At 56.5% G+C, this 23,417-nt stretch overlaps 1 protein-coding gene across 9 annotated transcripts in view; it reads left to right on the plus strand.

Moving 5' to 3' along the window:
• CUX1 (cut like homeobox 1) overlaps positions 1 to 23,417 on the plus strand; it is a 369,562-nt gene that overhangs the window by 286,220 nt on the left and 59,925 nt on the right. For 3 of the 9 annotated variants that reach the window (XM_086691941.1, XM_086691939.1, XM_086691942.1), the window contains exons 12-20: positions 4,739 to 4,797; positions 7,816 to 7,864; positions 8,669 to 8,831; positions 9,780 to 10,451; positions 11,542 to 11,607; positions 12,975 to 13,076; positions 15,590 to 16,419; positions 18,352 to 18,517; positions 19,010 to 19,066. In XM_086691941.1, coding sequence (XP_086548067.1) covers positions 4,739 to 4,797; positions 7,816 to 7,864; positions 8,669 to 8,831; positions 9,780 to 10,451; positions 11,542 to 11,607; positions 12,975 to 13,076; positions 15,590 to 16,419; positions 18,352 to 18,517; positions 19,010 to 19,066 — 2,164 coding nt within the window. The remainder of the gene's footprint in view (positions 1 to 4,738; positions 4,798 to 7,815; positions 7,865 to 8,668; positions 8,832 to 9,779; positions 10,452 to 11,541; positions 11,608 to 12,974; positions 13,077 to 15,589; positions 16,420 to 18,351; positions 18,518 to 19,009; positions 19,067 to 23,417) is intronic. The other 6 variants (XM_086691947.1, XM_086691946.1, XM_086691944.1 and 3 more) reach the window with 3 other exon arrangements.

The raw sequence follows: 23,417 nt of genomic DNA on the forward strand, positions 1-23,417 counted from the left end.
AAACCTGAGGGGCTCCATGCTAGCGGCCTCGAGGTCCACGTGAGGATTGAGGTAGGAGCGGGAGGCCACAAGTGGGCTCCTCCAGAGTGGCTGTAAACCCGGACCCATTACTAGAAACGTTTTCAGGAGCTGATTACTTACGGGAACCTACGACGCGTCCTCTTGGCAGGACACCCGTGCCCCTGGCCACCTGGAGATGGACCGAGGCGTTTCACCTGCAGGCCGCCCCGGATCGCGGCACACCTAGCTGACCATGACAGGCAACGTCCAGGCGGCCTGAGCACGGAGCCTGGGCCCTCCTGGTCTGTGATGGCGCCATTCCATGAGAAGGAGTTGGCTGCCTAGGTCACACCTGGACCACAGCTCGTGGAAACTGGCAGTGACCCGTGCCGGGAGCGAGCCCTCCAGTATAACTGTCACTCCCCCTCCACGGCCTGGCCTTGTGCCCTCGGGCCCTCTGGGCTTCCTCCCACCCCGCCACACCCAGCATCTGTAGATCCTAAATTCACGTAGGAACTGTGGAGACCAAACGGGCTCCCCGTGCAGGTGGAATCCTAAGCCTGGACCTCAGACATGCAGTGTCTACCTGAGGGGCTGGGCCTCAGACCCCCTCCCCCCCCCCGCCGCCACCCCCACCGCCACCGCCCTGGACCGGGAGCCTGGTCACACCTCCTCATTCGTGACTGGTGGTCCCCATGAAGACAGGGGTCACACCCTGATGCCCCTGGCCGGCGCTGTCGCTCCTAAGAAAACACGGCTGAAAGCCTGGCTCTGACCATCTCTGGAAGAAAGACGGAGGCGTCTGCCCACAGCAGTGCCCCCACCTGACCGGCCCACCGTCTCTGTTGGGGCAGAGATATGTTACCGCCCGACCCCTGCTGTGCCGGCCAGAAGAAGGGCCTTGCCGAGGGTCTCTGCCTCAGAGGCCCCTTCATTTGGCAGCCCTAAAACGGGGCAGGCGTGTCAGATCTTGAGTAAGAGGCGTCTTTTATAAACGTGGCACCCGTCTGCCACACGCCGGTATGCCTTGCGTTTCAAATTAAATTTCCTTAATTCTTCAAGGCTTAGCCAGGTTCTTAAGCACTTCCTCTGGATAATTAATTCGTCTAGCAATTCAAGACAATTTGACGAGCACCTCCTGAGCTCCCGGAACGACGTGTGTGCTCCCTGTCACTGAACGGACGTGACCCACGTCACGTGGTCCTCTCAGAGGGGCACTTGTGTGTCCTGCGTGTCCTCGCCGCGGCCCTTTGAAAACCCGTCATCCAGATGAGGAGCGTGAGGCCCGACAGGCGTGAGCCCCTCACCCGAGGGGACACCCTTGCAGGCCAGGAGTGGGCCAGCAGCCCATCTCTGACCCTTGACCTTTTCTCACCTCTCTGTTAAAGCCCAGGCGGGTTCCTTCACCACACACCTTTTCCGGAAGATACCCTGGTTCCCAGATGCTGCACACACTAGATGCGCTGCCTGCCTGCCACCGGCACTTCACGGCCAGCGCTGCCCCGGGCACCCGTGCTCCTCCTCCGTGGGTCTGCCGGGGAGCTGGGATGTGGAGAACTCCATAAGGGGAGCCCCTGGATTCCGAACCGGAGAGTCCCTTCCAGAATCATACAGTCTATCCAGTACCACCCCCCAGGGTTAAAGTCCTAGCAACCACGGTAACGGTAACAACCATTTGCGAAGCGTTTTGCCGCGTGCCAAGCACTTAGCGTTATTTCCTCCGGTCCTCCCCAAACCACTATACCGTGTGCACCAAGACCCCCATTTCATACATGAAGAAACTGAGTTCGGTGTCTTGTTAAAGGTCACCCCGCAACTAAGTGGCAGAGCCAGGCCTTGGCCCTGACCTGTCGGGCTCCGGAGCCCAGGCTTCCAGTGAGCGCCTGGTCTGGCCTCAGCACACGCACCTTCTCAGTTCCTCCTGGAATTACCGACAGGTGCGGCCGGCCTCTGCTCTAACTAGGTCTGATGGTAGAACCCAGTGACACGTTTGCTCTCTGGGCAGACAGCCACCTCTGCAGAAGCGATGCCACCATTAGATGAGATCGCGTTTGGGGCACGGAACCCGGCCCACCCCGAGGAGCACCAGCGAAATCGGAGCGGAGCCTTCCTCCACAGAGAACGACAGACGGAGCACCTGTTGCCTTTCCAGATTGAGAGTTTTGGAAACTAGACTTTGCAGGCACCCAGCAGGGAGTTTCTGGTCTGAAGCCCAAGCAGAGGACCATTGATCTTTTTTCCATGGTGGGCATACCTGGTACCACAGGCCGTGTGCCTCCTGCCCCTTCACGCCACTACGAGTATGGCTCTGGGGACATCGCATTCCCCAGAGACCGTGGTGAAGACGGGCTTGAGGTGCTCACGGGTCAGGACAGGCTCTGTCAGGCGGCCCCGCCAGCCTGCATCCAATCATCTGCCCAAAGAAATGAACATCAGAGGTTTACAGATGCGGTCTTGGGTTCTTCTTGATTAAGATGCCCCCAGGGGGGTGACAAATTTCAGCAAAAGCTATTCAGTTCTCAGCGAAAAATGTCACATCCGACCAAGTTACACAGCTCCAGTCCTAAAACCTTCTAATTAGGGCCCATCACAGGTCTGCAAAGCCATGCTCCCTGGGAGGCTGGGCCGTGATGACAGCCCCACATCAAAGGCCCTGTGGCGCCTCATCTGCACCAGGACCTTGCCCCGTGCTCTTCTGCTTGGCCCTTTGAGGTCGTTGCTGCCCTTCCCGTATTTCACAGATGAAACACTCATTACCGAGCCCCAAGGTGTCCAGCTCAGGAGTGACGGAACTGACTCCAGGTTCCGTGCCGCACCGGGTTCGGAAGCGCTCCGTATTTTCCCCTCTCCCTGCCCTCCCTCCTGTCTGTCTCGTGTTCCCTGAACACGACCAAGTTGTGCGTGTGTCCCAAATCCAGCATCCCTGACCTCCGGCCTGGTGCCAGATCACCTTTTGTCTGGGAGTGCTCCCTGCACGCGATCGTAGGGGAGTGACATAAGTGCTTCTTCAAGAGCACCTGCAGAGACCCTGGTGTGGGAATGTGACTGCGTGCTACCCCCATTTGACTAGGACGCCGTTTGACCAGGACAAGAAACCGTTAGGAAGTTGACAAGGGGTCATTAAAAGGAACTAGGGCAGAGCAGTTTTACACCATGGAAATACACAAGAAACTGCCAGCAAAGACGACAGGGAAAGAGGAGCGAAATGAGTTTAGCTTACAGAACACCCGAATCCTCGAACGGCAGGCAGATTGAGATGCAGGTTGAGCATCCGGCCCGATGGGCCGGATGGGCGTGTCCTCCCCAAACTCTAGAACATTCTCAGCCGGACTTAAACTGTAGCTGTGGTCGTGGCTGGCCACGCAGAACCCTGTAGATGGGAAGGCACTGTCGATTCCCCCCCAGGCCCGGAAACCTGCTAAATCGTCTGCCATCCCCTGCCCCAGCTGGGTCTGGTCTCCTTCCCCTTTGCAGGAGGTCAAAGGCAAACTAGTCCAAACACCCTCACGGAGGAGCGTGTCCTCTGCCCACCACCCACAGCTAACGGCCTCTCCTGGCAAGAAAGCCCTGCAGAGCTCTGTGCAAACCGATTACATCAATGCCCCGTGAGTTCGCAGACCCTGATGGAGCACGTCAGAGCGTCATCCTATCAGGGGAGCGTGTCACCTCGCCCTCCCTCTGAAGGGCACGCGAGGGCCAGGGAGTCGGCTGTGCCCCGCCTTGGCCCTGCTGGCCAGCTGCCCTCCGAGGGTCCTCCCATGGGATTCCGACAGAAAGACCGACCAGCTCAATGGGTCTCCGCTCCTAAAATGCCCACATCTGGGGGGGCGGGGGGTCTGGGAGTACAAATGCTCTTCTTTCCCGATGCCAGCGCTCCACGACGAAGGGCTCGAACCCCTTGTCAGCAGGGTCCCCGCCAGAGGTGTTGACATGCGACTGACTGCCTGTGTCAGCTTGCCTAATATATTTCGGGAAAAGCCACACGCTGATTTTAAAGTGCTGAGAACTTCTCTCCGTCCTGTTTGCCGTTTCACGGTATTTCATACAAAATGGCCTTTTCTTGTTCTGTTTTCCATTTACGTAAAGCCTTGTCCCACCTCGGTTAAGTTTTATGCTACACTGTGTGTGACCACGCCTGCACGCGGGCCCATTCACACCCGACCGTGCCCGTTCACACACACACACAGGCGCGCCGGACCGGAAGCGTGAGGGCCAAAAGGCGACCCCACGTGTCACCACCATTCGTTTCTAGGTGCCGGTGTTCCCCCTCAGGGACGGCTGGATGGCTCAGAGGGAGTGCAGTCAGCGATGGCTGTCCCAGTCCACACAGGCTGCCATAACACAACATCCTAAGCCAGGGGTTTAAGCCACAAACATTTTATTCTCAGAGTTCTGGAGGCTGGGAAGTCCAGCATCGAGGCTCTGGCAAATTCCGCATACGGTGAGGGCTCCTCTCCTGGGTCACGGACTGCCGTCTGTCCGTCCACTGTGTCCTCACATTCCTAGCAGGGCAAGGGAGCTCTGCGGGGTCTCTTTGATGAGGATGCTGGTCTCATCCACGGGGCTCCCCCCTCACGTCCCCGTCACCCCTGAAGACCCCGCCTCCTCACACCACCACCTTGGGGGTCGGGATGCGATACACAAATTTGGGGGGGGGGGGGGCACAGACATTTGTTTCGTAGCCAAGTCCGTCCACCTGTTTCAGACACAGCCACTAATAAAGTTCCTCTGTTTGCAGCAACTGGAAGAAAAACTCAAAGGACAGGCTGACTATGAGGAAGTGAAGAAGGAACTAAGGTAAGTGTGGAGACGCCTGCTCGGCCACCCGCCAGTCGGGGCTCCTCAGCGACATTTGCTCAGGAGACTCTGCACCAGGAATGGGTGGGGGGACCAGCCACGGGTCCTTGCCCCGGGCCGCCCAGAGCCGTGGGCGTTTGCACTCAGGCCTGTGCCTGAATTCTCCGGACTTTCCATAAAACTCTGCGCGTTTAAAGTAGGCCAGCACGCACAGAATCAAGGGAGACGTTGCCTTTCAAGCAATTATAAAACACAGGGCCGTGTTGCAGACAGAAGTTCCCTGAACAGGAGCAGAGCAGGGAAATGCTTTCCCGTCGAAAGAGTTCCCGTGGCCTCCCACCCCCTGCCCACCTGCAGGTGCCAGGACTTTCTTCTCCCAGTGTCCAGTTTCCCCTCCGAGAGGCAACAGCTAAAAGCCTGTCACCCCTCCAGTGCTAACGTTTACACTCTCAAGGTGAAGTCCCCTCCCCACGCCTGGCCTCCCTGCCTCCCCCTGCCATCTCAGACTCCCTGCCCCCCTGCCCCCCCCCCCCCCCGCCAAGGTCGCCCAGCCCTGGAGTTCATGGGCAGCCCCCACAGTGCAAAGGGCCCTCTTCTCCCCCAGTCTGGCTGCAGAGTCTGTCCCTGAGCGTCCCTGCCTCCGTGGCTGGGCCCTCAAACACTGCGAAGACAGCCACCCGGCCCTCCAGGCCTGTGCTCTCCACTGCTGCTGGAATGAGGGTCCTTCTGCTCCCCGCCAACCCCTCCGCAGACCTCCTGGCGTCCCGCAGCCTCCCCCTTGGCCTCCGGATCCCCGCTCTGACCCCGGCATCTCCCTCCCACCTCTCCGGGGCTGACCCTCCCCCTGCACCTTGGGCCCCCTCCCCCTCCCCTGCCAACCCACCAGCTCCTCTCTCTTGCTGATATTTTTAACTTCTCCTTTTAAAATAGGCCACACCCCCTTGCCATGCTGTTCTTTGTATTCTTAATGATCCCTCGGGTTTGCCAAAAATGCCCACGGGAAGGCCTCTTCGACCTTCTTGCCACCAGGTCTCCCATCGCCCTGGCTGGGCCACGAACGCTTCCGGCCTCCCAAGGGAGTTGCCTGCAGGCGGCTCCCCAGCCCCACGCGCAGTGCGCGCGGCTCTCCCTGCACAGTCTCGCCCCCTCTGGCCACAGGCAGCCTCGCGACCCCTCTGTGGCCACCCGTACACCTGCCGACACGCAGATCCAGCCGTGGGGCGTTCGTTACTTACCCGTCCGGCCTTCTAGATCTGCCTCTCCCGTCCCCACGTCCCCTCCTCCCTCTCTTCCTCCCACGCAAAAGGAAACATTGTGTGCCTTCTAGCGTTGAGTCAGAAAACTCTGATGCGAAGGCCTTCGCCCCCAGCCGCCGCATGCCGGCTCCCGGCCCCTCCCAGAACCGCACCCGTATTCCTGGAGGCCCTTTCTGTCGCACCTGCGCGCACCAAGGCCCCACCTCAGCCCCACGTCTGCATCCGAATGCCCCATTGGGATGGCTTTGCTGCTGAAATGTGTTCAACCCAGTGCCCTCCCAAACACGCCTCAGTCCCCATACCCATCCCCTCTGTGGGCTCCCTGCCCACCTTGGTGTCTGTAGAATACCCTGCTCCTTCCAGGCCTTTGTGAGACACTGACTCCTCCTGAGACAGACCCCGTCTCCAACCCAGTGGGGTTTCTGCCGCCAGGGGGACCCACCGGGTTTTCACTTTCACACACTCTTTGGATTTTGTCTTCTGCGCACATGACAGCCGACGGAGTCCACACGGGTGAGGGGCAGAGTGGCTCTGATCCTCCCGAGTGCCAGGCACCTAATAGGTCATCGGTAAAGATTTGCTGAATAAATTGAAAAGATACTGGTATTTGGGGTCTAAGCTCATAGACTCACTCCGGTCTTTTTTTACACGATGTTAAAGATCTCAGACAAGAATATAGTTGCGCACACGAAGGCCATAAAAAAAGACAAGTTCCAGACTGCTCGTCACTTCTCTCCTGGCTGATGCAGTGGGGCCCCGAGTTCTTATTATTTTCAATAGCTCACCATAAAATAAAATTATGAGGTTCCCTCCCCCCGCTCCACCCCTCCCCGCAGCTGCTCTTCCGTTCCTGTTTTCTTAGTCTACGTGACGAGGGCCACTCTGAAGATATAACCACAGATAAACTAAGCCGTCAGCTCCTTACTGGCTGCCACGGTGGCAATGGCAGAGCGTGGTCTCCTGGGGCCCTGGGCATTTTTACACCATGCTCTGACACTTCCGTGGAGCTTAAAGAGGGCAGGGGCCAGAGTCACAGCCATAAGAACTCTGGGAGAGCACAGGTGGCCCACTGCCTGGGACTACGGAGGCTCTTACTCACCTTCCCGAGCTCCTGGGGCCATGTGGACTCACAGAAAGGAAAGGGTGTCCCCTTAAATAGTGGTTCTGGGCACCTGCACTCAACTCGGCTGTGGGACTTGTTGAAACAGGCCTGGACGAAGTGATTTCAGTGATAAGGAGGACAAAGGAGAAATAGTCCTGCTCCCCCACACCGCCAGGGGCTACAGAGTAGGTCTGCAACCAGCCTTTGAGCCATCCAACTTGGGACTTGCTCTTTGACCATTTCCCCCGGGGCCCAGATGCCAGGCACCAAGCGAGCGTCTGGCCCCGGGAGCAGGTAGGAGGGATGAGCTTTCTCTCCCTGGCTTCCTTCTTACAACCTTAACATTCCCTGTACGCTTGACAAATACATTCCACTTGCAACAATGTTATGTCTGTGTTCAACTTTAAAATTATACTCTGAACAGCCCTGGTGTGATTCCATATGGAATGATTTACATGCTGGGCAAGAAACTTTTGCGGGCCAACTGCTAGTTGAATAGCTATTCTAGAGACACTATCAGATGATAATGCTGCCAGGGAGGTGGTTAGAGCTCTCGGTTCCTCAGTTCCTGGAGTGCAGGAAACTGATGTCAGGGCTCGTGAGTGTGGCGGTCGTCAAAGGTACACGGGGGAAATGACTGCTCTGTCTTGCTCTTCACAGCATTCTGAAATCCATGGAGTTTGCACCGTCCGAGGGAGCTGGGACACAGGTACACGGTCTCATTTGCTTTCAGTGTGTGCGAGGGTCAGCTCACCGTGCTCACTCGTCCGTCCCCGGGCGAGCATCACGAGCTCGAAATGTCTATGAAACCTCCCACCTGCAGCTGACGAGCAATTTCTCAGGAACCTTAAGCAAGTTCAGGCACGTTATCTTTAATGTAAAAAGAGGCAAGAAGAGAAGAGTCAGTGTTTTCCAAACTGGTAACTCGGTTCACGTGACACTGTGATTTAACTCGGGCGGGCACTAAGAACATGGCTAAAAACAGTCTTAGATTATGTCAGAGACCCGCCCAAAATGGACTGGCTTTTATTATCTGCTGCCTCACGTGGAAAAGGGACGGGGCAAGATGACAGCGGCACATTGTCTACCTGGTGGCCGCGTAGACTTTGAGGCACCAAACAGAAGCCCACTCCTGATGCCCAGACGGCAGCTGACTCTTTGGGGCTGGCAACCTCTGCAGTGACCTTCGGACAGCCAGTTCTAATGCCCGATGAGGCACAGGTCTAGACTCCCTGGACGTGGGGACGGAATAGATCATGATTAGTTGTCTAGAAGCCACGTGGACGTAAAAGAAGACGTAAAAGCTCCAGGTGGAACGCATTCCTTTGGAAAGGAACTCGAGCGTTTCCCACGTGCGCGTGACCATCTTCAGGGGAAGGCAGATCTCTGTAACGTATCAGAGTCAGCCGAGTCGGGCGCACGAGCCATCAGAGCAGGGGGTGTGGGGTTCTGGCGGCCCCGGGGAGCGGGAGGGTGGCCGGCCCCGCGGTGAGCCCTGCTCTGCCCCATCTAGGACGCATCCAAGCCCCTGGAGGTGCTGCTGCTGGAGAAGAACCGCTCGCTGCAGTCCGAGAATGCCGCGCTGCGCATCTCCAACAGCGACCTGAGCGGTAGGTGGACGGCATCGCGTGCCGTGCTCGGTCCCCTCCGGGGGTCGAGGAAGAGGAAGGTGAACCGTGAGTCTGGGCCGATGCATGACGGGAACATCACCGGTTGATGACAGCCTTGACTAATGAGTGCTTGGTCTCCTCCTGGTCCTCCTCACTGCTCCTCCCCTCCCCTCCCCGCCCCGCTTAAAGATGGTCAAGGCCGGATGTGTGGCCGCAGAGCGCCTGCGGAGGTCAGTTAGAGCCAGTGTTGCAGGACATCCAGGAGGGACACTCGGAGGATGTTGGCTTTTCTGGTCTTTTCCCAGTTGTGCGGCCTCTCTCTTGTGGTGTTTTCCGGGGCTGCTTGCGGAGGCCCGGCCCTTCCAGCCTCAGTGGAGCTTTTCTTCCTTCGTCAGGTTTTCCTTGGGAGCGCATCCCCCGTCCTTAGCCTTTCTTTGCTCGTCCCAAAATGGTGGCGTCACTGACTGCTTCTGGTTTTGGCAGCTGGTAAACCGTTTAACAGTGTCTCGGGCTCCGATGATATTTCGTTCTTAAAATGTGCGTGCCTTCGATCGAGTGGACTCGGTACAGTGCATTCGCCTCAGAGCAAGTGGTGTGAGAGAACCCGTTGGTCCCAAAATGTCAGTGTTTGCTGCTCCTCAGGTGGGGCCCTTCTGGTAATAGCTCGAATGCTAGCGGCCCGATCAGAGGCCCCGCGACCTGTCGACTCTTTACTGTGTGTGGTACCGGCTCCTTGTCACTTTAGGACTTTAAATCTATGTCGAGGGGACTCTCCAGGCTGCAACGTACAAGAAAGGTGCAAACATGAAATGCATGTTGCTTGTTTCGGGGGGCCTCGTTTGGCTAATTTAAAAATTCAATTGAAAAACAGACCAACACACCTCATTGGCCCTTGTAAAATCTGCGCTTTTTGGGTTTTTTTTTCCCTTTTGTGGGGCAAACTCTGCATTTTGGTCTTGGTTTTTTTTCCCTTTTGAATCCCCCATAATGCATTATGTTTGCCCTTCCTTGTAGGGTCAGCCAGGAGAAAGGGGAAAGACCAGCCTGAGAGTCAGCGTCCTGGACCTTTGCCGGCCTCCCCTCCTCCTCAGTTGCCCCGCAACACGGGGGAGCAGGCTTCCAATACTAATGGTACACACCAGTTCTCACCAACGGGGTTAACGCAAGACTTTTTCAGCTCATCCCTGGCAAGCCCCAGCCTGCCCCTGGCTTCTACGGGAAAATTTGCACTAAACTCTCTCCTCCAGCGACAGCTAATGCAGTCCTTCTACTCCAAGGCCATGCAGGAAGCAGGAAGCACAAGCGTGATTTTTTCAACAGGTCCATACAGCACAAACTCCATATCTTCCCAAAGTCCATTACAACAAAGCCCAGATGTAAATGGCATGGCCCCGTCTCCCAGCCAGTCAGAAAGTGCTGGGAGCGTCTCCGAGGGCGAGGAGATAGACACTGCGGAAATCGCCCGGCAGGTGAAGGAACAGTTGATCAAGCACAATATCGGACAGCGCATTTTCGGACATTATGTCTTGGGACTGTCTCAAGGGTCCGTGAGCGAGATTCTGGCCCGGCCCAAGCCATGGAATAAACTGACCGTTCGCGGCAAGGAGCCCTTTCACAAGATGAAGCAGTTCCTCTCGGACGAGCAGAACATCCTGGCTCTTCGCAGCATCCAAGGCAGACAAAGAGGTGAGAGGCTCTCGCGGGGTGGTGCCAGCGTGCGAGCCCGGCACGGAGTTGTGTGTGAGTGCGCGTGCGCGTGTGTGTGAGCTGAAACGTCCGCGCGTCACAGCAGGTAAATTCCGTTCGCCGCTACCATCTCTGGGGTCCGAAGGTCGGCGGCGTGAGCCGGAGCCGACAGATACGGGGGGCCTGGCCTCTGACACTCGCTCAGCCCCCCGCATGCAGTAAACTCAGAACCAAAGTGCCACCCGTCAAATCGGACGGAATCGCACCCTGTACAACGTCCCGACGCGTGTCGCGTCCAGCGGGCCGATTGGCGGTGGGCGCTGGCCTCACGTGGGAGGAGCCCTCGGGTAGCGCCCGGCCCCAGCACAGCAGCAGCAGCCACGTGCCCCTCCTCTTCCCACGCACACGGGGGGTGTGTCCCGTGGCCAGCTCTCTCCCGGAGTGACCTTCCATTAGTGGTTCCTTTAGCCGAAACCAGCCAGACACCAGCCTGCCTTGAGTAAGATCCGTGAAAGCTCTATGAAAACCGCCTTCCTCCCCCACCCTCTACAAATATGACAGCCACTCCTATCCCTGATTGAAAGAATCCCCTTCCCTCCCGAACGACGGGATCATTCCGCTCGACCAGCAGTGGTAGAGAAGGGTAGTCTTACCAGACACACTGGAGACGCAGCAAACAGGGAAGGGAGACGCTTCCAGGAGCGTCGATTTGCACAGGGCACGTTGAGCTTTCTGTGGCGATGTTAACTGAAATTGACTGTCTTTGGATGATTAATGTGAGCTTTGTGCCGGGGGCTGGTGGGCGACGCGCTCGGCGGCAGGCGGTGCCCCCTCCCTTTGACCCTCACGGCTGCGGTGCCGTGGGCCACTCCTTAGGTCTGTCTGATCTTCCACAGCAGGGCCTGGGCCTCTGCGGGCCGGCCAGCCAGGGAAGGGCCTCTCAAAGTTTCTAGTACCTCCCGAGGTGTACAGGAAGCCCTGAGCCCTTTCTGTAGTGACAAGAGGCTCAGACGTCACGTCACACAGCCCATAGCGTCAACGCCACCGTCCCCCTGATTGTTTTGTTCTTACCACACTTGTTTTTCAACAGAGAATCCAGGCCAGAGCCTGAACAGACTATTTCAGGAAGTACCGAAACGAAGAAATGGGTCTGAAGGTATGTCGCAGGCAGGTGTTTTTCTTTGCAGTTAGTAAAAACCTAGGAAGCAGCATGTCCTTAGCTGTGCATTTGGGTTAAAACTGTGCAGTGTGATTCTGGCCTGGAACCTGATGGAAAAACAGCTAGTAAGTATAAAACAAAGCACGGGTTCAAGTACGCACGGTCCCTTCCTCCCCAGCTGCCCGCACCCTACTGGGTGCGCAAGAGGTGAGGCGGGGAAGCACCGCTAAGAACCAGCCCCCACCCCCACCCCCACCCCGGACCAGCCCAGCCCAGCCCCCGCTCAGGTGCAAATTACACCTTTCCCCGTTTTCTCAGAAGCAGCCAAGAGCTAACGACTTTCGCTCTGAGAAAAATCAGGTGACCGAGGCAATGAGATACTGCTGCTTCCTCGTACTTCCTTTTAACTCTGAAATACGTTAAAGGTGCTACGGAGTGGACAGATCCCCAGTGTCATTATCGGTTCTCCTCTGGGCCCTGGCGAGCCAACCCCCACTGTGCTCCTGGGCGCTGCATCTTCACAGGGGCCGCGCCCCAGCGGTGTGCTTGTCTGGCAGTGGTTTGGTGCGGCGGTGGCCTTACGTAGCAGGGAAGTGGAGGATGAAAATACGCGGAAGGCTTCCAGAAAGAACTGGGGCCAGCTCCCCCCCGCCCCCGCCCCCGCCCCCGCCCCCCGCCGCAGTAGCTTCGGTGCCTCTGTGCACGTGGCTACTCTGCAGAGCGTCCCCCTGTGACCCAGAGACGGAATTCTTGCCCTGGAGGGAATCTCTGCAGGCTTCTGTCCTCGTTCACGAATTTTTAAGACCCGGCATGGGATGATAGAGCCGAAATGTTAAATCTTCACCCTCTTCACCTTGTACGTGCAAATGACCGATAGGCGATCAGCCTCAGCCCTGCCCCCTCCTCTCCCATCTCTGCTCTTTGTGATCCCGGCGTCCCACAGGTGCACAGAACCTCAAGCGTAGTCCCAGGCCAAGACAGCCGTTGAGGCTGCGTTTAAAGGGCTCACGGGCACCACTGCCTTTTAATCCCTCGTCTGTTTTTGTGCCGGATTAAGTGACGTGCTCTCCCTGGCCCCAGCCCACGGGTGCCGTCCAGTTTGGCTAAACGTGAGAGCTTGTCCCGCTGGCCAGATAACACCAGGGAGATTCAGCAGGAGCCCTTCCTGCGCGGGGCCGCAGTACCTGCTGTGAAGTTGCACGCACAGCAGATACGGGTAAAGGGGAGGCCACGCCTGCCTCCGTAACCGTCACCGGCCTCAACTCGGGAGCTATTGATCAGAATGACATCTTCGTGCAGCACTGATTTTTTGGTTGTTGTTCCACGGGTGGGCTTGATGTCATTGGTATGGCTTCTCCCTGCAGGTAACATCACGACCCGGATCCGAGCCTCCGAGACCGGGTCCGATGAAGCAATCAAGTCCATCCTGGAACAAGCCAAAAGAGAGCTGCAGGTGCAGAAAACTGGTACGGATTCCACTTTTTTGACCACTGCCTTCCAAACTCAGAAGAATTGTCCTAAGGGTTCTGGTTAGCAGTAATTAATCTTAAAAAAAAAAAAAAAAAAAAACGAAAACAAAAACAACAGTGTATGTTTTCAGGCATTTGGGCAAGCACGGACGGAAACAGGTCTGTGTGATCTGAATGTTGCCACTAGTGACCGCTCTTTTTATAATGTCATTTCCTAGCACTTGACTCAAGAACGTACCTTCGGCCTAGACCCTCCTTGACTTAAACAAGTGAACAAGTAGTTGGTATCAGATTTCCTTCTTTAAATGCCATCCAGGCTTCGTTATTTGGATATATACTTGACTAAACACTGAAAAAGAGCGGCCAGGAAATAAATCCTAAGCTCCTTCATGGGATGAACGCGGCTGGGGAGGGGTGTCTGAGTGCAGGAGGTCGGCCTCAGGAACCGGCCCTCGGAGCTCCCGCGCCCCCGCTGAGTTGGAATTGAGAGGCACACGGTGCTGTAGATTCAGCTCAGACCCTCTGCCGGAGAGGAGACTGAGTGCCTGAGTTCTCTCGCTCTGGGGTTCAACGTATGGACACACACCCGCCCCGTCCCCACGAAACCCCTGCTCTGCAGAGCCCTTCCACCGCAGACCTGGCCACTGGGCTCCCGCCAGGCCTGGCCACGGGCAGCCGTGGCAGCTGAGGACGGGCCGCCACCGGTCACTCCCCTGACCACCGGGCCTTCTCCCCAGGCCACCCCATTCCCACATGACGTATTCAGAGGTGAGCTCGGGGCTCCCTTCTGGGAACCAGGCCTGGGCTTGGCGTCTTTACCCGCCCCCCATCCTACTCAAACCGAGTCCTCACCACCGCCCCGGAAGACGGATTTTGTTACCCTGCTATGCGTGATTAGCAAACTCGGGCTCCAAGGGAGAACGGTATGCCCAGGTACATTAAATGGCAGGTCCTAGATGCAAATCCTCGTCCCTCAGCTCCTGTCCCGGCACTTGCCCCTCTGCCTCCTTGCAGGGACCCCAGAGCGGTGGGTGGGGGACTGGCCTGTGAGGCCTCAAGCCTGACCGTAGGTGGACCTTCCCTTTGGTGCGGTTCCTACCCTCAAGACCAGAGTGGACGTTTAAGCCGGCCCCTCGTCTGGGTGGCTGAACAGCCGAGAAGCTTGGCCGGGCCCCCCTGCAGGGGGAGATAGCCCCAAATTGAGAGCAGAAAGGCCCACTTTGAGGGGTGGCTCGAGCCATGCCCTGCCCCCTTCCGCGAGCCGCAGTTGTGCCTGCCTGCCCCCGGTCGTGTGCGCTAGAGGAGGAGGGCCTTCTGTCCACCCAGTGAAACCAAGTCCCCGAGAGGCCTAAAAGGTTGTCTCTGGTATCTGAAACATTCTTCGGCCCCATTAACATGGGTAAGGAGCCGGCTTATCGTGATTCCTTCCCCCAGACATGAAGGTGTATTAGAGTTAGAGCAGGTGTGGGGGCGGGGTTCAGTTCGTGCTTCTCAGCCAGGGCCTTGCTCCACAGTCATCTGGGAGCGCTGGGTGCTGGGGCGCCTGGGGGGCTCAGTTGGTCGGGTGTCCAACTCTTGGTTTCGGCTCAGGTCATGATCTCACAGTTCATGAGTTCGAGCCCCACATTGGGCTCTGTGCTGACAGTGAGGAGCCTGCTTGGGATTTTCTCTCTGTGTCCCTTCCCACTCGCTCTGTCTCTCTCGAAATACATAAACTTTTAAACATATTTTTTTTAAATGCGGTGCTGGTCCAGGCCCCCACCTGCCTACTCAGTCAGACACTTCAGGGCTGGGGCCTGGGCATGTGCGTTTTAACAAGCCCAATGGGCGGTTCTGGGGCACAGCCCTAGTCAGGAGCCCTTGATCTAGACCAGTACCCATCCCAAGCTTGCAGACGGAAATCCTGAGGCCTAGCAGTGCCCCGCGATCCCCCCCAAGGTCGCGGCCCCCGGTTCTGGACCAGGGCCTACCCGCTGTCCCCCGCCACCATCCTGGGGCCCTCTATTGCTGGCCACACCACCGTCCCCTGCCCAGAGGAAAATAAATGTGAGCCAACCCAGACGCGGCCATTTATCACTGGAGACTCTGGTCTCACACCACAACCGTTAACAGAAATTAGGTTTCTGAAGTTTGACGAAACCACTACAATTTTGGAATTTAGCACACAAAAACACTGCTTACAAATCATCAAGGATTAAAAAAAAAAAAAAAATCACCAGGGATGACGGCACATCCCCGGGTGTTGGCCCTCTTCCCCCCCGCCCCCGTGACACCCCAGGATAATGAACCCTTTCAGATGGTGCGGAATAGAGGCCAGCGGTCTCGGAGCGGTGATGTTAGTCTGTCCGTCCCTGCCCGGACAGACGCATGCGTGGTTCACTGACGGAGGAAACGATTAATCCGCGTGTTGTGGGCGGGGCAGGTTAGACCGGAGCGGAGGGAAAGCAGCATGTTCCCACCCGCTGGGGACGGTCCCGCCACCATCTCACCTCCGTGTTTTCTCCGTGCAGCAGAGCCGGCCCAGCCTTCTTCCGCATCCAGCAGCGGGAGCTCGGACGACGCCATCCGCTCCATCCTGCAGCAGGCCCGCCGCGAAATGGAGGCCCAGCAGGCCGCCCTCGACCCCGCCTTAAAGCCAGCGCCACTGTCCCAGGCCGACATTGCCATCCTGACCCCCAAGTTGATACCCTCCTCGCCCATGTCGTCCGTGTCCAGCTACCCTCCGCTCGCACTCTCCCTGAAGAAGCCCCCGTCCGCCCCCGACGCCAGCGCCTCCGCTCTGCCCAACCCCCCGGCCCTCAAAAAAGAGTCCCAGGACGCGCCCGGGCTGGACCTCCAGGGAGCGGCCGAGTCTGCACAGGGTGTCCTGAGACACGTGAAGAACGAGCTGGGCCGCAGCGGCGTGTGGAAGGACCACTGGTGGAGCAGCGTCCAGCCGGAGAGGAAGAGCGCCGTTCCTCCCGAGGACACCAAGCTGGAAGAAGCCAGCAGCACGAAGGAGAAGGGCGGTGGCGGCCAGCCGCGGGCGGAGCGCAGCCAGCTCCAGGGACCCTCGTCGTCAGAGTACTGGAAGGAGTGGCCCAGTGCCGAGTCGCCGTACTCCCAGAGCTCGGAGCTGAGCCTGACCGGAGCCAGCCGCAGCGAGACGCCCCAGAACAGCCCCCTGCCCTCCTCCCCGATCGTGCCCATGTCCAAGCCCGCCAAGCCCTCGGTCCCTCCGCTGACCCCGGAGCAGTACGAGATCTACATGTACCAGGAGGTGGACACCATCGAGCTCACCCGGCAGGTGAAAGAGAAGCTGGCCAAGAACGGCATCTGCCAAAGGATCTTCGGGGAGAAGGTAAGGGGGTGGACTCGGGGGCCTGGACGTTCTCATCTCTTTTCGCTGCTCTCTGGCAGCATCTGTCTGGAGGACGTGGCCGTCACCCCATTCAGTGAGCCACGGGGCAGAAAGATTTATCCACTCCCAGACTTCCGGAGAGGCCGGCCGATGAATGTTCCACTGTTCGCCCCACCTGGGGCGAGACTCTGGGCTAGGCCGTGTCACCCACCATGCTCCTTTAGGCTCCCAGTGACACGTGAGGGTGTGGACAGTCGCCATTTGACAGATAAGGAAAGTGCAGCTCAGGAAAGTTGAAACTACATGCCCCCAGCCAGCCGGTGCCTGAGTTCAAGTCCCGTCTCTCTGCCCGGGGTGGCCCAGACACAACTCTGCAGGCTTTTTTGGCCAAAAAAAGCTCTGATCTCATAGAGAGACCTAGAGAAGGAAGATGCATGTGACAGGAGCAGCTTAGGTCATGTGATAGGCATAATCGTACCTGTCTCCCAATTCAGCATTTTCCTGGGTCCTGTCGGCCAGATCGGTGAAGTGACCTGCCCAGAATACACAGCTAGAGGTGGCCCCGGGCACAACTGCCATGCCTGCAAAGCCCCTGCTTCCACCCCTTCCCTCCCTGGCTCACGAAAGTCAGTGATTTCTGAATGAGCCCCCAGACCCTTTCTGTGCCAGGCACTTCCCGGTAACGGTTTCTCGATAATGGGGATTTACCAGGCCTGTAAAAAAAGAAGGTAAACATAATACCCCAGCGTTGTTTCAGATTAAGTCATTACTGAGCATAAGAAGTGCTCCACTCCCCTGAAAGGCAGCCTCCCCGAGGGGTATGTGGTGGGGTCGACAGTGGCCTCTGAGGAACCCCCATGCGGGGGTCTCCCCTCCCGCCTCCCGGCCCTCCCTGCCCTCCCTGCCCTGCATTGTCCTGCCTTCCGCTCAGCGTTTGCGCCGAACCGTGCGGTGGATCCTTACAATATCTGATTGTGATTTCTTTGTCCTGATTTTACAAAAGGTGATGGGGCGGATAGAAGTGAGGATGAGAATTTCAAGTCCCTTAAAATTTCTAGTTCAGTGTTGTAAAAATATCATTTGAGAACATTTAAATAGACATTTGTGCTCATGCCTTAAATTTAGCAGAGACTTAATAGCGTTGAACTTGTTTGGCCCGTGAGTGCAGTTTATTCTGGAACTTGAGAACTTTTCAAAAGAGTGATCGAACGCAGCCCCTAAATATCTCTGGGCTGCATCTGTGTCCTGTGGGGGGTGTTTGTGCCCATACATATGTATGGCCATATGTGAGCGTTAAGAAAACTCGGGCATGTACGTGCAATTTGTCGGTTGTCTGCAGTGAGTTTCACTCCCAGGCTGGCGCCCCCATCGCCGCCGGCTCACCTCTGGGCCCCCACTGCCGAGCAGGATGCGGTCAGAGAGAGCAAACCTTTCTCGGTGCCGGCCCGGCCCAGCGCCACAAAGAAGACCGGCCTCCCGCACCCCACCGGCCCCCGCCGCTCTGGCCACTAAAGGGGTCCTTGGCCCCGGCACCTCAGCCTTTCCTGGCACCTCCGGGCAAAGAGCAAGCTTTCAGCGCTTCCTCCTCGGGCTGTCGGGACGCCACCCCCGAGGCCTTGGCAGGATGGAGGCCCTGGGCGAGATCCCCTCCCCTCCTCCTCCCACCGCTCCTCTCCCTGGGAGTAGAAAGCTGTGACTGTAACTAGGGCTCCCCAAGCCAGGGCCTCCGCCCACCGGGGCCTGTGACAAGCTGATTCCCCAACCCCAGGCTGGCGCCATCCACCGGGCAGGGGTTCCGCGCTCAGCCCCTGAAGCCCTCGCTTGGGTGTCGTCCGTCCCCACCTCTCCGTGGCCATGTGTGCATCACTAAAGCATTTGGTGGCCTCACACTAAATCCTGGGCACCGATGCATGTCTTTGGTTGCCCCACCAGGTACTGGGCCTGTCCCAGGGCAGTGTCAGTGACATGCTGTCCCGGCCGAAGCCTTGGAGCAAGCTGACCCAGAAAGGCCGAGAACCCTTCATCCGGATGCAGCTCTGGCTGAACGGCGAGCTGGGCCAGGGTGTCCTGCCTGTCCAAGGGCAACAGCAAGGGCCAGGTAAGGGCAGCCCCTCCCTGGGCTCCTGCAGATGGGGGGAAGGGAAATGTATGCAGGGGGTGGTGAGGCCACCAGCCGCGCCCTGGACTGTTGGCCGGCGCCTGGGGGCGGAGAACTGTCCCCTTCCTCCACAACCTGTTGCCATGGGACTGACTTTAGTTTTTCGGAGACAGAAAGCTGTGCCTAGCTAATTTTATAAGCAGCAGAAAATGAGTTACTAATTAGGAAAATGCTGTTTGTACATAAATATAGGTAAAAGTCAAGTAGCTAAATCAGGGAATCAGGAAAGGAAATCAGCCAGAGACACAGAGGTGAAAGATACAACGGGCTCCAGCTTCTGCCTGCGTGGACCCCGAGTTCTGGCCCCCCTGTAAGGAGCGGGACCTTTGGGAACTTTATGCCGTCTACGCCCTGCTATGCTCGGTGTGTTAGGAAGTTTTAAACCCCTGGGGTTTGTTTCCTCATTTAATTGTAACCCTTTGTCTTATTCAGTCCTCCATTCTGTGACGTCACTACAGGACCCCCAGCAGCAGGGCTGCGTGAGTTCAGGTAACTAGCGATTTCTGTTGTTTTGTGTGGAATACTTCCCTCCCTCTACGTTTCCCTGTCCTCTGGTCTGTAGTGGGGGGTCTCCGAGGATCCCTGGTTCTGGATTCGGTGAGCCGAAAACACCATATGCGGCTGGCACACTGGATTCCTCGTGGTCCTGGTTTCTAATGGACACAGGGAGAGTTAGCAGCTGCGTGAGGGTTTCCTCCGGCATTTTCCTGCTCGCCACCAAATTCTTTCATCGGCCTGTGGCTTCTAGGTGCTCAGGACCGGGGGCTGAGGTCCAAGTCAGAGATAGATTCTGCACTCGCGGGCGCCTCCATTCTAACAGGAGGGAACTGGACCTCTCCCGGCAGGGTCATGGGCAGGCAGAAGTTGAGTCCATCCAGAAGACCTTGGGGCCACCTTCAAGCAAGAAGGATGGGGACGAAGGAAGCCAGTAAGGGCTGAGGGGGGAATCCAGCCTAGAGGTGGGTGGAGGGAGGAAGGCCTGCAGTGCCGGCCGGCCGAGACACCTGACGCCTTCCGGTTGGCATGTGGAGCCCCGGGGCCTTTGAGCCGGTGTTTCTGCTCTGCGGACCCCTTGCGGCGGCACCGTGCTCCTGGCCGTCGTCACACGTCCACCCTGTGCTTCCGTGAGCTCGGAGCCTTGCTTGCCCGGCTTCTGGGAACAGCCAGCGTCTTGAGCTGCTCCTCTGTTCGCTTTTATTTTTCTAAACACACGGATTAGCCTCCATATCCCATCGATTCATTGAAAACTCAGAGCTAAGGGAGGGGCACGAAGCCCGCCAGCCTGCTGCAAGTTTTATGAGGGAAAACGCGCGTAGCACACGGAACAGCTGGGCAGCGGCCCGAGAGACACCGAACCGCACACAGATGCACCCCGAGCGGGGCGTCGGCCGCAAAGGGCCTGGTTGAGTTTGCATTTTGGGTGCTTCCCTTTGATTTTGACAACAACGGGGGGTGGAAGTCGGTGTTTTACCCAAATCGTTGGTCTTCTTGGCCGGACCTCTGAATGGAGTGGTTTGTCCACCTGAAGAGGGACCACATGTACTTCCTTCCCCCCCCTCATGTCTGGGTAGGTCAACTGAAGTAGCGAGTCCCAGAGAACTTAACGGAGCACCGGCTCGCGTCCCAGATACATCAGGGCAAATAATGCACAGACTTGTTTGTGCCAGAGCTTCACAGACATTTGCATGGAAAATTCACCTCGCCTCTTGCCCCAGCGGAAAGTTGGCCTCCCCTTAAACTCTCCAAGAGTATTTGCTGCCCAACAGAGTTAGGACTACACTTGGCAGATCGTGACGAACGTATTTTAGATCAAAATCACTTGTTCCTGGGGCTCCTGGGTGGCTTAGTCGGTTAAGCCTCTGCCTTCGGCTCAGGTCGTGATCTCAGGGTTCATGAGTTCAAGCCCCGTGTCTGGCTCTGTGCTGACAGCTCAGAGCCTGGAGCCTGCTTCAGATTCTGTGTCTCCCTCTCTCTCTTCTTCCCGTGTTCATTCTCTCTCTCTCTCTCTCTCTCTCTCTCTCTCTCTCTCTCTCTCAAAAACATTAAAAAAAAATTTTTTTTTAAATCACTTGTTCCTGGAGAAAACAGGAGCTCTCCCGCAGCTCCTAGTCAGTCATGATCGGTGCCAAAATCTTCTCCATGTGCGAACACATCCTTGAAGAATGGCCTCTCGCTCTTTATTGTATGGCAGGTATTTGCTCTTGTGCTGGAAGGTCCGTTGTCACATTTCCGACATAGGGAAACCACGCTGGGCCCCTCAGAGGGACGTAAGTGGTATCTGTAATAAGATGTCAAATTACTTTATAAAATAAAGCGATGTGTAAGACTCTTGGAGAGTCTGCAGATTGGCGGAGGCAGGGAGCCTCTGGATCAAAATGAGCACCAAAGAACTTTCCAGCAGTTTCTGTGAAGAGGTGGCAGGCGGGCCTCTCCCTGTGTCATCCCGGCAAAACGGGAGACGACGGATTATAGACCGCTTGACCATCGCACCCATGGGCAGTCAGCCATAGGGAAGTTGTCAGTAGAAACACTCATTGTGAGGATTGTGGGGGAAAAGACGGAAAAATATTTCCTACATTGTAGGAAAGTACAAATTTTTTAATATGACAGTCGCTAAGCAAAAACGTTTCTCTGGATCGCAAAGACGAGAAAAAGCGCTCGTCGACGTTCAAAGAAAGATGATCACTGCGGCAGGATTGTGGGTGGTAGTTTTTCTCGCGTGAAACTTCTTTACTACCAGTGGTCTCTTTTCAGGAGTATTTCTAAAAGTCACAGTAGCAGAGCTTTTCACTTTGTGGGATTTAGATTTGAAAGAGAGAATTATTTTGTAATGATGAGTATCGCTGTATCATTGGGATGGATGCCCAGAGGGGACGCCAGAATCTTCCTCGACAGAGTAGAAGATGAGCGTCTGTGAGGAAGCCTCCAGTGAAGCCGTGCTGCCCCAGAGGCACGTTAGCAAAGCCTCCGGTTCCAGGATTTCCCCAGGATTCGAGTTCTCTGTTCTCACCGCGGCTACCACGGAATCCTTCCCCAAGGCCCCCAGGCCCAGAAAGGTGCTGTCCTTGGCAGTGACTCCATGAGGCCCGTGCCAGAGGTAGCTCAGCGTGGTAGAAACAGATGGCTGTGGGAAGGTAATTCCAAGCCTAGGTTGGTTGGTTCCTGGATGCTGGGGAGAAACACTCCGCGTCTGAGCAGCCCGGGCCCTGGGCCGGCCTAGTGGCCAGAGTAGCCTCCCGGGTGTGGAAGGCTTTGGAAGCCCGGCCTTCTGTCCACGGCCCAGCAGTGAGAGACTACAGTTGCCCGGCAGAGAATGCGTGGGCCCAGCGCAGGACTCTGTGCTCAGTTACCATGGCGATAAGATGCCCGGGAGTGAAGTGGCCTCACTCATCTGAACAGCAAGCTGCTGACACAGGAGTCTGCTTGCCTCACTAAAGGCTCCCTGACTGCCTCTCTGTGCCAGGCGCTGCTGCCCCTCGGGGTCTCCGTTTTCCTTAATGATCTGCACGTCAAGCTTGCTGATAAGCTTTACGAGGAGAGAGAGAGAGAGAGAGAGAGAGACCGAACTTTTAATTACATCGCCCCTTCCTCTTCTTGAACGGAACCGTTCCTGAATGTTCCTTTGATGATCTGAGCATTGGGGTGATGGCCTCGGGCAGTCAGGAGGGTCAATGCCATTTTCTGCTGGCGGTCTGCGCTTTTTCTTGAAGCTGTTGAGGCCTTGACGAAGAGTTAGGAGAGCAGAGGGTCCCGTGTTGATCACATGAGTTAACTTTTAATAGATAGATAGATAGATAGATAGATAGATAGATAGATAGATAGATAGATAGATAGAGCGAGCAGAGGGTCCCGTGTTGATCACTTGAGTTAACTTTTAATAGATAGATAGGTAGATAGATAGATAGATAGATAGGTTTTTAAAGGCCAGAACTTCCGATCAGGTAGTCGTTGAGGTTTCCAGGCAGTCTAGTTCCCTACAAACATTTTTGAGTTGGCTTCTTTCAGAGTTCCCAGTGCCTTGGGGGAGGCGAGCCGGTGGTTCTGCACGGGGTCGTGTTTGACCTAATACGGCAAACTTATTGGGCGATAGTCCTTTGGGGATTGGTTCTCTGCTTCTTCCTGTTGTCGGTCTTCCGTCCCAGGTACCAGGCATCAGCTGACCTCGCTGCTTAGCGATCGCCATGCTCTGGGGAAGCAAAAGAAAGCACTTACGGATGAAGGGAGGGGCCCTGTAAGGGTTGTTTCCCCTGAGTGTGGCCTCCAGTCCTTGCTGATCAGGTAGCAGGCTTTCTTTTAAAAGGAAGAAAACCTCAAGATGCACGGAAGGGGGTTGTGTGAGGGCACGTGTGTAGGTAGGTAGGTAGGTACATAGATCGGTAGGCAGATACGATCTGGTAAACCGCTGGGGTTTTTTGTGTTGTTTTTTTTTTTTTTTCCAGTTTCGTTCCCTACAGCTCATTTTATATTCACAGTTCCTTGGTGTGATTAATCTCTTTGCCCCAAGGGAAGGAAGGAGACAAGAGACGATCTAAAAGGGGGAGGGAAAAAAAAGGGAAAGGAACAGATTTTCCTGGATGCGATGTTAGTCATTACATTACAGAGCGTAACTTTTGAACACGAAAGCATTTTGTTACCGCAGTTAATAAGCTTCCACACCACCCTTCAGATGGATTATTGCAAACCGCATAAGCCAAAGCATGCCCCAGTCTCCTCGGATTAATTCTGCAACATCCAGTTTTTTCCCAGCATGTGAGTCAGGAGCTGTGGGTTCCGGGTCCTCTACACCCGTGGAGAATCCCATGGCTGACTGTTGTCAGTCAGCAGAGCAGCAGCTGCCTCC

The sequence above is a fragment of the Puma concolor genome, chromosome E3 (genome assembly GCF_028749965.1).
Source record: "Puma concolor isolate L17-30 chromosome E3, mPumCon1.1.hap2, whole genome shotgun sequence".
In the NCBI taxonomy this organism is placed as follows: Eukaryota; Metazoa; Chordata; class Mammalia; order Carnivora; family Felidae; genus Puma; species Puma concolor.